The following is a 14,093-nucleotide window of genomic DNA, read 5'->3' as shown; positions in this document are numbered from 1 at the left end:
TATATATATCCATCTCCCTCCAAATATATATAGATCCACCTCCCCCAAATATATATATATGGATGATATATATATGGAGATGGATAGATCTCCATTTCCACCAAACACATATATATCCATCTCCACCAAATATATATGTATTTCTCTTCTTCGCCCTCTAAGCAAACAAACCCACACCCTTGAACGTCCACCAGGAGGCGCCGGGGGCGTCGCCAGACCTGCGGTACCTTCACCATTGGAGAGACCGCGAGGGATGCAGCAGCGATGGAACCCGGCTTCCTTTTTCAAGAATCAGCGTGAGGGAAGGGAGCAGAGCCGCGGGATTTTAGGGCGCCCTTGTCCCACTCCCCCTCCCGCGTGTAGGTAGCGTCTGGGATGTGTGCGGGCCCCATGGAGAGACGCTGGCGGTGGCTGCGGTGGCAGCTGGGGCTCCTACCGCGGCTGCAGCCGGCAGTAATCGGACCCCGCGGGCGCGGGGATTGAAGACGCGCAAGGGAGAGCGGCGAGCTGCGAACAAAAGCCCTCGGCGCGGGGCCCGAGCCCGGGACGTGCGGTGAGTGATCCCGCCCGGAGACCCGGGAGCGGCGGGCACTGGCGTGGCCGGGCTGAGTCCCCAGAGCCCACCTCGCTGGGATACCGTAGGGGGACTCGGAGGGCACCCAGGGGCAGGTGTCCAAGGCTAGATTGGGGTGGATGGTGCCTTTAGCACATTCAGACTTGGAGGGGATCGGGTGCATTTGAGAGGACACAGACGCCTTCTCCATCCCCAGCCAACACCGGGGGTGGGGGTAGGGGGGACCGGCATAGCTCCCAGCAAGCCCTGCCCAAAAGACAGAACAAGAATCGAACACCCCTCCCGGGGAGGCCTTTTGTAATTGAGGCATTTCTTTCAGCCCTTCCATCAGCCCCGGGCCCGGGTCTCCTTTGGCAGGGGGCAATCATATAATATGCATCATGTAAATTTAATCATACAAATCACAGGGCCTCTGAGCCTAATCCCAAATAAACTTCTTCCCTAGGCAAATGGGGTCCTCGCAGCAATGCACTTTGAGGATGAACAGGCCTCTTCGTTTTTTGTTCCTGCAAAGCTGCATCCCCGGTCCCCGCCTAAGCTACAAACAAATACACTAATCCTCCCGGGAACCCTCCACCGCCTCCCTGGCCCGCTACTGCCTGCACCGCGATCTTTTCATCTTAACTTGCAGCAGGAAGGAGATGCCTCCAGCGGGCCAGACGCCCTGGGAAGCCGGGCCCCAGACCCCTGGCCGGCACACCGGGGCTGAGGGAGGTTGAGGCTTTTCTCTTTGCACCAGTCCCCGCCCCCTCCCTCCCGCCCCCCGCCTGGGTTTTCAGGGCATTGGTATTATGATTTACGTTCCACCGGGCCTCTGAGCCTAATCCCAAAGCTGATTAAGTTGGGAGGGGGTGTATATGAATGGGGCGGGGGGGAACTGCTCTCATGTATTCCTCGGTGTCCCTACCTTGTCTTCCGCAGGGACTCCGCAAAAGGACAGGGCTCAGCCATGGTGGACCCCGTGCCGGAAGACGAAAAGGCGGGAACCGAGCCTGAAGGTTCGGAAGGGGACGCAGCCGCCGCATCTGTGCCCCCCGACGCACAGGGCGCCCAGCAGCCCGCCGCCTCCTCGGCCTCGGCCTCGGCCTCCGCCTCGGCCTCGGCGGCGGCGCCCCGCAAAGCTGAAGTCCCGAGCGCAGCGGAAGAAGACGGGCGGCGGGAGCAGTCTCCGCTGCTGCACCTCGACCTCTTCAACTTCGACTGTCCGGAGGCCGAGGGCAGCCGCTACGTGCTGACCAGTCCCCGCTCGCTGGAGGCCTGCGCGCGCTGCGCCGTCAAGCCAGTGGAGCTGCTGCCGCGGGCCCTGGCAGACCTGGTGCGCGAGGCGCCGGGCCGCTCCATGCGGGTGGCCACCGGCCTGTACGAGGCCTACGAGGCGGAGCGGCGCGCCAAGCTGCAGCAGTGCCGGGCCGAGCGAGAGCGCATCGTACGCGAGGAGAAGCGGCGCCTCTTCACGCCGTTGGGGCCCGCGGCCGCCGCCGCCTCGGTCCCCAGCGCGGGCGGCAGCAGCAGCAGCTGCAGCAGCGCCAGCCTCCCGGCCTCGCCCGCGCCGCGTGCGGCCCGCAAGGCCTCTTCCAGCCCATCTCCGGCCCGGACGCAACCACCGACCGCGGCGTCGCGGGCAGGTAGGAAGAGCCACTCGCTAGACTCGCTGTCCCGCCGGCGCGAGGGCGCCCTCAGTTCCGAGTCTGGAGCGTCGTCGTCGTCCTACAGCGGGGAGAGCCTGCGGGAGCTGCGCTGGCCTCTGCGGGCCTCGGCCAGGAACAGCTGCCCCGCGGGCTCCGCGTCCTCCGCCCCCAACCCCCTGGGCCGCCCTTCCGCCCTGGCCTTGGTGCCGCTCACCGGCCGCAGCTTCAGCCTGGGTGACCTGAGCCACTCTCCGCAGACGGCTCAGCACGTGGAGCGCATCGTGCGCCAAGTGCGCGCCGAGCGGGGCCTGCGCGGGGTGCCGGATCGCGACCGAAAGATCGCGGCGCTGATGCTGGCGCGCCACCAGGAGGAGCGCCTGCTGCTGGAGCAGCGCGCCGCGGCCCACGGCCAGTGGGAGCAGCAGCGCGTGCGAGCCGAGCAGCGGCGGGAGCGCGAGGAGCGGGAGAAGCAGCGCGCGCTGGAGCAGGGCCGCCGGGCCTGGGCCGCGCAGGTGGAGGAGCGGCGCGGCCGTCGGGGGCGCGAGGAGCGCGAGGAGGCGCGGCGGCGGCAGCGGCAGTGCGAGCGCGGCGAGGAGCGGCGGCGGGAGCTGGCCGAACACCAGGGCCTGCTGCGGCGGGAGCGGGTCGAGCGCGCGGCCCGGGAGGACCGGCTGCGCAAGCTGCAGCAGGAGCAGAACCTGAAGCAGCGAGAGGAGGGCCTGCAGGAAGGGCGCGAGCGGGCCGAGCTGGTCCGCAGGGAGCGCGCCCAGCGCGCGGCCCGCACCAAGCAGCGGCAGGAGGGCCAGCTGCAGCGGGAGAAGCGGGAGCTGAGCCGGGCCGAGCGGGCGCGCCACGAGGCGCTGCTGCAAGGCCGGGCCCGGCAGGAGCGCGCGGAGCGAGAGGGCTTGCGGAGCTCCCTGGAGGCCAGCTTGGGCCGCGCGCAGGAGAACTACGAGCAGCTGGTGGAGCAGCGCGCCCGCGAGCTGCGGGAGCGGGCCCGGCGGGAGGAGCTGCAGGGCCGGCGGGCCAAGGAGGTGGCCGAGCGCAAAGGGCGCGAGCACCAGGCGCACCTGGAGGCGCTGGCCCGGGCGGGGGAGCGGCGGCTGCAGCACGCGACGCAGGCAGCCGAAGAAGCCGTGCAGCAGAAGGCGCGGCGCGTGGGCCAGAGCCGGTTGGAGAAGGAGCGGACCCAGCGCGCCAATAAGCAGAAGGTGGAGAGGGACGAAGACTGCCGCCGGCAGGAGCTGCTGCAGGCCATCGGGCGCAAGCTGGAGCGGAGCGAGCAGCTGTCCCGGGAGCGGCGGAGCGCGCTGGAGACCGCCCGCTCCACAGCCCGGGCCTCCTTCCACGTGCGGGAGAAGGTACGCGAGGAGACCAACACGCGCTCCTTCGACCGCATGGTGCGGGAAGCCCAGCTGCACGCCAGCCTGGACCGCAAATGACCGCGGCCCTGAGCTGGCCAGGCGGCCCCGCTCAGCCCTGCGGGGCCTCCCTTGGCCTTTATGACCAGACTGCGGAAGTCTGCGGTCGGGGCCCAGCGCCGCGGCCTCGCCAGGCTCCCGACCAATGAGGCAATGAGAGGACAGATAGGAGAGCTGCCAGCCCACCGCCTTTTAAAAATCGGACTTCATTTGGAAATGACATAGCACAATCTTTAACCACATCCCCTTGGTGGCTCCCGCAGCGGCCCTCGCCAGGCTTCCCAGTGTGTCTTCGGGGTTGGAGTAGAAAAAGAGCGGGGAGAGGGGGCCTGAGTCGGGACTGGGGGAGGGCCCCCGTAGGAGAGGGTGCAGCGGTGGCCGCCCCCTTCTGCAGCAGTCAGCCCAGGCAGCTTCCGCATGTGGGTGTCTGAGGTGACATTGGTTACCGCAGCTGAGGAGGCGTCGCCTTGGCTCACCTCCATCTTTTAAAATAACGGCAAGTTGCACAAAGCTCAGAGGCCTCGCAGAAAAGCACAGCTCTTCCAAGGTGTTAGACCACACCAAGGGACCCCAAAAGCGATTGGTTTTTGTATGCTTGACTTTTAAACTGCCACTTGAGCAAATTCGGGTCTTAGTTAAGGTAGTTTTTTTTGGTTGATTCCCATAGGCTTTCTAGGTAGACAATCATCTGCAAATAATGATCACTTTGTGTCTTTTTTCCCTCCCATTCTCCCAAGTGACACAAGAAATCGGTTGGTTTGGTGATGCTGTTTCGCTTTAGTGGAAGCCCCCAGCCCCTGGGGGAGATGAGTTCCCTAGGCAGCATTGTTCCGCCGGATTCTGCTTTCTTGCAGGGTAGCTTCAGGGGGAGGCCGTGTCTGATGCCCACCTCCCAGTGTGGAGCCCAGTCGTCGAAAGACATCAGCCATGCCTTACGAAGCAGAGCTACCTTATGTGCCTGCCCAGGCCGATCCTGCCTAAATCTCCAGCCCTGGATGCTGTCCCTGAGGGTGGGCCCAGCGTGTCTGGAGCTAGGATTCCCTCGGGGAAGGAACTGTCCCAGCTGCCCTGACAGTCATCTCCTGTGGGGGCCGCTTTGCTGTGGAGAGTTGTGGTCGCTATTGTTGGTTCTGTAGCTTCCCCTCCTCCCTCACATGAGGAAAAAAGAGAATGTTCCCCCTTAAGTTCCTGGTTCCCCCTCACCTTTGCTGGAAGTGTTGAATCATTCTCTCCGTGCCTCACCTTTCCCACTGGCCAGACGGGGCCATCAGTATCTTCTCTTGGTACCTCAAGGTCTTCCAGATCCAAAGCACCGCCTCAGTATTATTTGTTGGTCTTCTTTGTGCCTTTCTTGACCTGGAGTAGAGAAGCAGGAGGGCTGCTGTTGGCCTAGTTGGTTTCTGGGAATATTGATTCCTGGGCGTTGGAAGGGGCAGTGCATTACAGCAGATAATCATTTAGCTGCTGGGGGAAAATACTTGCAAGACCAGGCCACTCCCTGGTCCCAAAAGTCCCACTCAGTTGTCTTTGGGCAACTTTAATGCCTAGAGTGGTTCCTTCCCATGAAGCCGAAATCAGCCCCCTGGCCATATCCACCCACTGACTCTGCCTTCATCACAGAAAACATTACATTTTACATTAAATCAGGATCAGGAAATAAAAGTTACCAAAAAAGAAAAAAAGAATCAGGGTAGAGAACTACTATATTAGACATGTTTCATGTATATTCTGCTGGGCAGAATTGTCCCTAAAATGTCTGGTATTACACACACACACACACATATACACACACTCCATCCGTACCCCCCCCCCCAATTGCATGCCAGCAGGTACAAAAGCATTGTGCAGAAGGGAGCAATACTTAGGTGTTACACAGGAGCTGTGCCAAGGTTTATTTCTTGAATGGATGAATTTTTCCCTCTAATTTTCTTCTTGTCGGTAATCAGGTTCTCAGTGAGCTAGCTGGAATAAATGGTATTGTCTGTGAGTCGGGGCATTTGACTAAAAGGTTAATCTGATACTTACTGGTTCTTACCTTGTGGCTCCTGATTTCCTAGAGAGCTTTTGAAACGTGAATAGGAAATTCCACGTAAAACTACTTTCTTCCAAAGTACGTACATTCATTTGAGAAGGACCGCAATCTGGTTTTCTGGATAACGCACTGAAAGGTACACAGGTGATCTTACCTTGCCCTCTGTTCAGTTTGTTTTCTGACTTACTGAGTGACTTTGGATAGATCACCTCTCTGTGCCTTGGTTCCCCACCTGTGGAATGGGGATTGTGACTTTGGCCTTCCTCAGCACTGTGAAGATGAATCAGAATCAAAGAGGTTTCTCAGCCCTATGACTTCAGAACTGCAGGTGCAATGGGCATAAACAGAAAGGATCATGTGACCGGACTATGCGCAGAGAGTATAATGTACTGTTGTGATCTAGTGACGAAAGGGATGGTCTCAAAAAGCACATTGCAGCTACCTGGAATTTAAATAAAGCTTAAAAAAGAAAAGCACATTGCCGATCATAGTGTCATATGTGATGCAAAGGCCCAGGTCTGAATCTGAATGTCACCAAATTAGAGGTTTACACTTAGTGAAAAGCACTGTGTAAAGGAAAAAAAAAACTTGGATTCCAAAAAAGAGAGAGAGAGAGATCCATATAGCTAAGTAAAATTAAAACAAAGACAGAAGCCAAACCTAGTCATCGTAAAGAATGGTTCTTCTAAATTTCAGATCATCCTCTAGAATATAGACCCATTGCTACATCCTAGGATAAGTGGTCATGTTGCCCTTTGAGGAGGAGCAATTTCCAGAATCCTTTGTTGGGCTCTTCATTTATATTCTCTTTGACGTGATACCAGAGAGAAGTAGTTCGTATTCTGAACTGCAGCAAGAGACAGTTGGAGGGTTGGGGGGCGATGGGGATAGTGGGTGGAGAAAGGCGTACTTCTCCTGATGTAAACATTCTAACAAGTGCCCAGAATTGGCCTCAGAGCACCATGCTGGAAGTTTTTTTACCATCCAGGAAATTGCAGCCCTGAAGTGGTCTCAGACCTTCACATTTGCCCTCTTGGAGCATCCCCGGGCTCCGAAAAGAGAGAACATGAAATGGAGTAAGGAGGAGTGGGAAGGGTTGGAAGAAGCTTTTGTTTGGTTCATTGCCAAGGAAACAAGCAGGACAAAGCTGTTTCAGATGCAATCATCGGTGAAGCTAGCCCAGCGTCCTGCTTAGGGAATGACCAGTGCCTACACCACATCCGGACAAGAAGACGGAAGTTTCCCTTCAGAAGCACACAGACTGAACCTTCAAGGGATTTGCCAAAGGTGAAGAGTGGATGGAGGAGTGAAGGCATATCAGAATGCAGTTTGTGTTCAAGCTACTCTGTAAAGTCCACCAGTTATCATTCCTTCTCCTTTAAAAAGTCCCTTGAAACAGAGGGATGCCTGACTTTGCATAAGGGGCTGTATATTATTTAGCCTCGAATCCCCTATAGATCACACTTTAGCACCTCACATATGGTTTGCACATAAATACTAGATGGAGAGAGGGATAGATGGTGGATGGCTGGGGGACAACTGACTGGTGATCCAATGAAATCTGTGAAGGATAGATCAGGTGGGCAAACCTCCTTTCATTTGACAAATTTGTATTGAACATCTGCTGTGCGCCAGGCATTGCTTTTGATGCTGGGAAGACAAAGTCCGATCACTGACCCTGGGGACCACTGATGCTTCATTGTCATGAACAGACATCTGTATGTCCCCATTGGGCTTAACTACCTTCCTACCCTGGTATCCATCCATAGGTAGATCTGATGGTCCTTCAGGCACTGACTTCAAGCCTTTTTAGTTTCCTGGGGACACGCCATCTGCCAACCAACCATCACTCAGTCCCTGTTGTTCTCTTTCCCTTGATTAGCCAGGAGCCTTGATTAATCAGGTCAAATTCATAAGGTCATGTACTTAATCAGTTTTAAATTACAGTAAAAAGAGAGAGTAAGATTAATTACCTTCAAGGGTGTTATTTGACACGACGTTAACAAAGGCAGCATAAATGATGATCATCAAAAAAAGAAAGGTAATGATCATCAACCCAGAGAATGAGCCTCAGGCCATGCAGAGTCCCAGATCCCTAAAACAAGGTACCAGCTTCATCATTCAACTGTTCCGTGCTGAGACAAGAAACTCAGCATTCCAGCTTAAAAAAGCAATTCCAGCTTAAAAGTTTCAACAAAAAGAGATTTCTGATCAATACTAAATTGACGAGAAAGGTTAGTGAAGCAATTATTCTTCTTAAGGCCTCCAGGTGATTGTGGTTGCCCGTAGGTTGCTCTGTAGACTTGCGTTTTCTCCACCATACGACTGCCGTCTCCACCCTGCATGTCCCAGGGAAACATTTGGCAGATGAACACACGGAAACCTGGCATTTCTTGACACAGCCTGGAAAGCAGCTTTCAGGGACCCAGCAGAGAGCTCTCAGTTCTAGAAATGTTGTTTAGGCCCTATAGGTGATACACGTTTGGCTTCGGTTGTCTGATGCAGCACCTGCTGTATTCTGACCAATCACGTGCTTTAATTACCTAATTGTATAGAAGAGCACCTGGTCCGCCCACCTGTGTCCGCTGTTCCACGGAGTTCTGGAGCTCTCTCTAGGTGCGCCTCCTCCCAGCCCAATGCATCCCTTCACATGTCCCTTCAGGCTGGGCCCTGGTGCTGCTAGGGCTTCAAAAAGCCAGGGCTGGGACAGAGGGTGGAGTCAGTAGCAGATGTTAGGACATAGAGGGGAGGGTGGTTTCCTTTTGAGGAACAGTGATGATCATTGTTTGCACTGTTGTTACTTCTTGATTCATCAAATACTGTCATGTCCCATATGAGCACAGACTTGGTCCAAAGTGATTTTTAAATTAGCTGCCATTTTGAAGTCTTCATGCCTTTCTTCCTCCTCACTAGTACAGTATTGGTAGCATGTTCTTGTGTCAGACGCTTGCACAATTCATAGGACTGTCAGACAGTAGATCCGTATCTACTCCTGTGTGAGTGTCTGGATGCACGCACACACACACACACACCTACCAGTTCCAGCATCAGCGTTCTTTCAGAGGGAGGGAAATTGTGGTTGTATTCTTCCAGGGAAGGGTGAGCTCTGAGGAAACGTAGCTGCCCCTTGGGAGGGGTCCATTGATTCCACCTACCTCCAGCTCAGAGCTGCTTCAGGCTCTGGCCTGTAAGCACAGTGTCCATATTTCCCAAGCCCAGCAATGAGCCACGCGGGTGACAAAGGGTCTTCATACTGCCACTACACTTCTCCTTTCCCCTTCTCAGTGTGACAGACTGGCTGGGAAATGGAATTTGGATGCCAAAATGTTGACATTCGGAACATCTCAGCATGATGGAATGACTAACATCCACAAAGTTCTGAACATCCAGTCCATGCGGTTGCCATAGCTTCAAGGCAAAGAGTTTGGCAAAGAAGCAAGGATCTTGACTTATTCAGACTGTTACCTACTGTTCAATGGGCTCCTCTTGTCATCTATAAAAGGAGGACAACAGATCCTACATGGTAGGCAGTTGTTAAATGGGTTAATGCTTGGAAAGCAGCTCAGTCCCTAGAAATAGCACTCAATTCATGGATATTGTTATTCTGAACTTGGGTGGAAAAGGAAGGAATGAAGTAGGTTGAACATCAGCCAGGTGGTCCTAGTGGACACCAGGCTTTGATGGTAGCCCTTTGCAGTTGTCTGTATCCCTTGCTGTGTGGCAATCCCCCAACCAACCCAAAGGAAGGGGCTCTGGAGTAATGGTTCCCCTAGCGATGTGCTGTAGCCTGGGGCTGGGGAGGGAGGGATTACCTTGTTTACCAAATGTTTGGCAATAAAATTGACATCTGGTGGTAATTCTCAAAATTTTATTTTAAGACTTCCTTAAATGATGGCTAAGATGACCGAATGTTTTAAAATGTGTACACCTTTCTTGGGGAAGAGGATGTTTCAGTCGTGGTACCAAATTCTATAGTAGTATCTTTAGCAGAAGCACACAGAAGAGGTTGTGGGAGGTGTGCTGGTACTGCGGGCTGTGATGCCTGGTAGAAATTCTGGGATGGGCTGCCGTCTCTGCTGTGGCCGCGTGGGAATGAGAAACAGGGTCTGCGACAAGCTCAGCCTGGGAAAGTGCTGATGGCTCATTGTAGGAACAGATGTGGGAGCAGAAGGAGAGAGGTGGGTGTGTATTCGCATCGCTTCATCCTCAACAAATGACTTTTCCTAAGAAGGCTCAGAAAAATGCTATTCTTCCCTGCGCCACTGGCCCTGCACACAGCTGCCTGGGGGATGGCTGCACAACTGGGCTTGTAGAAGTCGAGTCCCCATTCCGGATGTAGAGCAGTGCACAGCCGAGTGGCCCGTACCAGCTCTCCCGTGTATATCAGAAAGTGAGGTGCCCTCCTGCTTTGTCACCTTTCTTCTGCCCTTGGACACCCTAGAGGGAGGCTCCAGTGGACCTTAGAGGCCTCCTGAGCCCTCAGCAAAATAGTAGAGTAGGGTGAGAAGAGTGCCTACAGAGCCAAAGTGAACAATCTGTAAACGCTGGGATTGTGGGTGATGATAACTAATGCATACTGAGCACGTACACTGTGCAGCTGCTTTAAGCACCTAATCCTCACCAGGTCTCTATGAGGTAAGTAGTAGTAGTATTCTCATTTTACAGATGAGAAAACTGAGGCACCAAGTTTAAGTGACTAGTATTGGGCATAACTGGGCTTGGACTCAGTTAATCTGGCTGTACAGCAAATGCTTGTAACTAGTCTGTTCTGTCGCCTCTTGGGAATCAGTGGGAAATATATTTTTTAAAAGTGGGCCCTCCTGGAGCCTTCCAATGCCAGCCATTTGAATCACCACCCGCTGTGCCCATGCGTAAGGCCTATAGGGACTCAGGCTCAGACCCCATCTGGACCTGGTGGGTTGTGCTGACCCTGAGGGTAAGATTGAGGTTCACTGCCTGGACAAAAGATGAGAGACTCTCATGCTGACCCTGAAGCTTAGTGCATGTTCTAGAGCAGAGGTTCTCCAAGGGTGGTCCTAGGCCAGGAGGGTCAGCATCAGCTATTCTGGGGGTGGGACCTTGTAGTCTGTGTTTTAACAAGCCCTGCAGGTGATTCCAGTGTGCACCTAAGTTCGAGAATCACTGCTCTAGACCCATGCTCTCCAGTTCGGGAGTCACTAACCACATCTGCCTGTTTCAATTTAAATTAGTCAAATTTAAACAAAACTAAAAATTCAGCTCCTCAGTCACACTAGCCACCTTTCAAGAGTTCAGTAGCCACATGTCCCTGGTAGCCACCCTATCGGACAGCAGAGGTGTAGAACATGTCCATCATCACAGAAAGTTCTATTGGGTTGCACTGCTCTAGAACCCAGTAGCAGAACCCTGCTACTCCAGACTGTGGTCCACAGACCATCAGCATTGGCATCACCTAGGAGTTGGTTAGAAATGAAGAATCCCGTTTCCATCCTAGAACTTCAGGTTCAGAGTCTGCTTTTTTTTGCAAGATCCCCAGTTAATTCATGGTGCTCTTTAAAGTGTGAGAGCCACTGCTCCGGAAGGCAAGCCCAAATCCAGTTCATTTTGCATGTGTGATTAACTCCCATTGGTAAATCCTCCCCACCACCCTACCTCCTTGTTTCTAGGCAACTCTTTTCTTCCTGACAACTTTGTGTCATTGGGGCTAGGCTTGCACTTCCTAGGCCACCGGATCATATTTCAGAACTGAAAGGGAAATGAGACACCATCCATCCCTCTCTCCATTTGAATGATCTGAATAAGTCCCCTGCCTTGGCCAGATGTTATGCTGGGGCTTCCCACTCCAACACATTCCATTCATTCTGATCTTATTGGGACGGTTGCAGGTGTCAAAGAGTTAGCTTCCCAACGATCCCTAAGTACGTGGTTTTCTAGAAGACTTCGTTCTGCCGAAAGGAGAAAAATAAAAAGCTACCTATTAGAGCAGTTTAATAAAAATCTCTCCTTTGCTCTCTCCATCTCGGGGCTGCCAGCTGCATGTTTTATTTTCTGGATGTTGCCTGTACCGACTATTCCCATTTATAACTGGCTACTCCTGCACGCAGAGGCAAGTGCTTGTTTTCACTATCTTGTGAAGCCAGGGGTTTGAGTGCTAAAGTCTGGTGGTCTACCTGCAAAGGGGAATCCAGTAGGGTGGGCTTCACCTCACCTGATACACCCATTATTACTTATCACACCAGCCCTTCCTGCCTCTTGAGATTCACAACAAAAGGATATTGGGAGCGAAGCCGTTTAATTATTTGGTACGGGCCCAGCCAGAAGCGCTGGCCTTACTTTTCATAGTCTGCCTCCGTTGCCATCGGCGGGTCGAAAATTCTGCATGGGCTCCCATTTCCTGCAGCCACTAAAAGAAATGGAAACAAATAACAAGGAGGGAGGGGAGTGAACTGCTTTGGGAGGGGAAAAGGCTGACCGAGGAAGGGTTATTAAAATAAGTAAAAGCATCACTATGTTCCAAAAAGGAGAACATGCCGTGAGAGCACAGAAATAAGAGACAGGAATAAAGAGAAAGGAGGAGAGGTTGGAGCACACTAGGATGAAGCCATAGACAGAAAAATGCAGGTGGGATATGTATCTTATGAGTCTGAGCATGGCTAAGTAAGTCAATGTTTCAACAGAGGGCTTAGAAGCCCCTCACTGGAACCATCTGAAGTAAGAGCCAGGGAGGAGAAAGGAGAGAGCAGGTGCCTTAGACACTGATGGTTTGCTATTTGGGTCCCGACTCAAAATGTGGTCATGGTTCATAGATGCCAGATCTACATAGATAAGGGTAGGCAACCTGACTCTAAGGGGTTTTCCAAAAGTTGCCAAAACTTCTAGCAAAAAGAATGTACAAGTAATGAAAACATGTACAGTTTCTTCTGCCAGTGATTAAACCAGTTAACAAATCCTTGGAATCCCTTAGAAGGTACTTTTGAGAGTCTCTTCTCCGTGTGGGCACCAGAATGGATCCAGTTACAACCTCGAGTAGCAGAAGAAAAGGTATGCAAAGCTCAAGGGAAAGCCAGTATGCTTCGTAACTTTGAGGGCACGTTTGGTAGCAGTTGCATCATTTGGAAGGCGAAGACTTGAGATGGACACAAAGTGCTGGAGTTCAGAATGATTTAGAAAGTAATAGATTATATTTGTTGGGCAAGAGAAAATCTGCTACGGATTTTCTTTACTGTTCTTATTGTCCAATCCTGATGAAAGGTGCCAGATTGCCCTGAAGCTTTTCGATTTGGCTGAACGATATGAAATTGCTGATCCTCGACTGTTTTTTGACCTACAAAGCAGCAAACAGCAAGGTGACTTTTGCCCTAAATGGGCTGTCAGAAGCCCCTCAGGAACTGGGCATGGAGGTAGGAAGGAGATGCCCAGATGGCTGGGGTGTCCAGGTCTCATGCAAAAATAGATGTCCCTGAAGGAGCTGTCCCAGACAGGTCAAGAGCAGCCTGCTGCTGTGCACAGGCAAAGGGACAGCTTCTCTGCCTGCAGGAAGCAGAAGTTCACATCAGTGTGTCTAAATGGGAGCTCGCTTGGCCTCCCCCACGACAGCAGTGGGCTGCACAGTAGTGCATTTTCTTAGAATCTGCAAACTTTTCTGCAGAGTCTGTGGCCTTCTGTCTGATGCACGCTCCCAGGGGTCCTGTAGAAGCAAGTCGATCAGCACGCGGCTGCCTGTCCAGAATACCAAGCAGCAAACAGCAGTCTCTCTGCCCCAGCCGACTGCACTGGCACCAACTCCCCGCTCCAAGAGCCCTCTCCCTCCCTCCACGGTGGCTCTTCTACAAACCCACTTGTTTCCAGGTGGCAGAAATAGGCCCCGCAATCCAACAATGATTCTAAAACCTTCTCCATGACGACGCAGGGCCGCAAGCAGGCTGCCAGCTCAGAGCCAGCCAGCGAAAGGCCCCAGGGGCAGATGGCATAGAGACAGCTCAGGGCAGTGGGGGATGCCAAAAGTCAGCCCGAGCAGCTTTGCATTCTGGGAGTTAATGCCCCAAACTCTGGAAAAGGGGTCTGGGGAAGCAGTGAGCAAATGTCTCTAGATGCCCAGCAATGATCATTCATTAACCTTGACTTTAGCACCGAAGCCAAATAGTCCAGAGCAGCTTGGACGTCCTTTCTCCCTGTTACAGCTGAACAAGAGGAGGGAAATCCTGAGAATCCAGCAAAGAAGGACCTGGTTTTTTAAATGCGCTGCCAGTGCTTTGTGTTTGGACAAATTCTTTATAAATCTCAAATGTTGTCCAGATGGTGTGTCTCACAGATGTTGCCTCCCCCAGCTGGCCCATATCACCCTTAGCCCCCGCTGCTGGCGAGGTGGCCGGAGCCCGAGAACCAGGGTCTCCGCTTCCCCTCCCTAGTATCTAATGACAGCATTAACCTTAGGGCAGGATGCTAGGCACAGCAGGGAT

At 53.3% G+C, this 14,093-nt stretch overlaps 1 protein-coding gene across 1 annotated transcript; it reads left to right on the top strand.

The window, feature by feature from the left end:
* Positions 1-220: 220 nt before the first annotated feature.
* Positions 221-12,570, top strand: CCDC177 (coiled-coil domain containing 177). The gene is made up of 2 exons (XM_036107238.2): positions 221-553; positions 1,496-12,570. Exon 2 carries the CDS (start codon positions 1,524-1,526, stop codon positions 3,642-3,644), a length of 2,121 nt encoding a protein of 706 aa, XP_035963131.1. The 5' UTR covers positions 221-553; positions 1,496-1,523; the 3' UTR covers positions 3,645-12,570.
* Positions 12,571-14,093: the final 1,523 nt, after the last annotated feature.

This window comes from Halichoerus grypus, chromosome 8, assembly GCF_964656455.1.
Source record: "Halichoerus grypus chromosome 8, mHalGry1.hap1.1, whole genome shotgun sequence".
Taxonomy (NCBI): Eukaryota; Metazoa; Chordata; class Mammalia; order Carnivora; family Phocidae; genus Halichoerus; species Halichoerus grypus.
The sequence above is the reverse complement of the archived record's forward strand: the minus strand, read 5'-3'. Positions and strand labels throughout refer to the sequence as shown.

Excerpts from the sequence above, each read along its gene's own strand:
- CCDC177 (XM_036107238.2), top strand. The coding sequence starts at position 1,524 with ATGGTGGACCCCGTGCCGGAAGACGAAAAGGCGGGAACCGAGCCTGAA.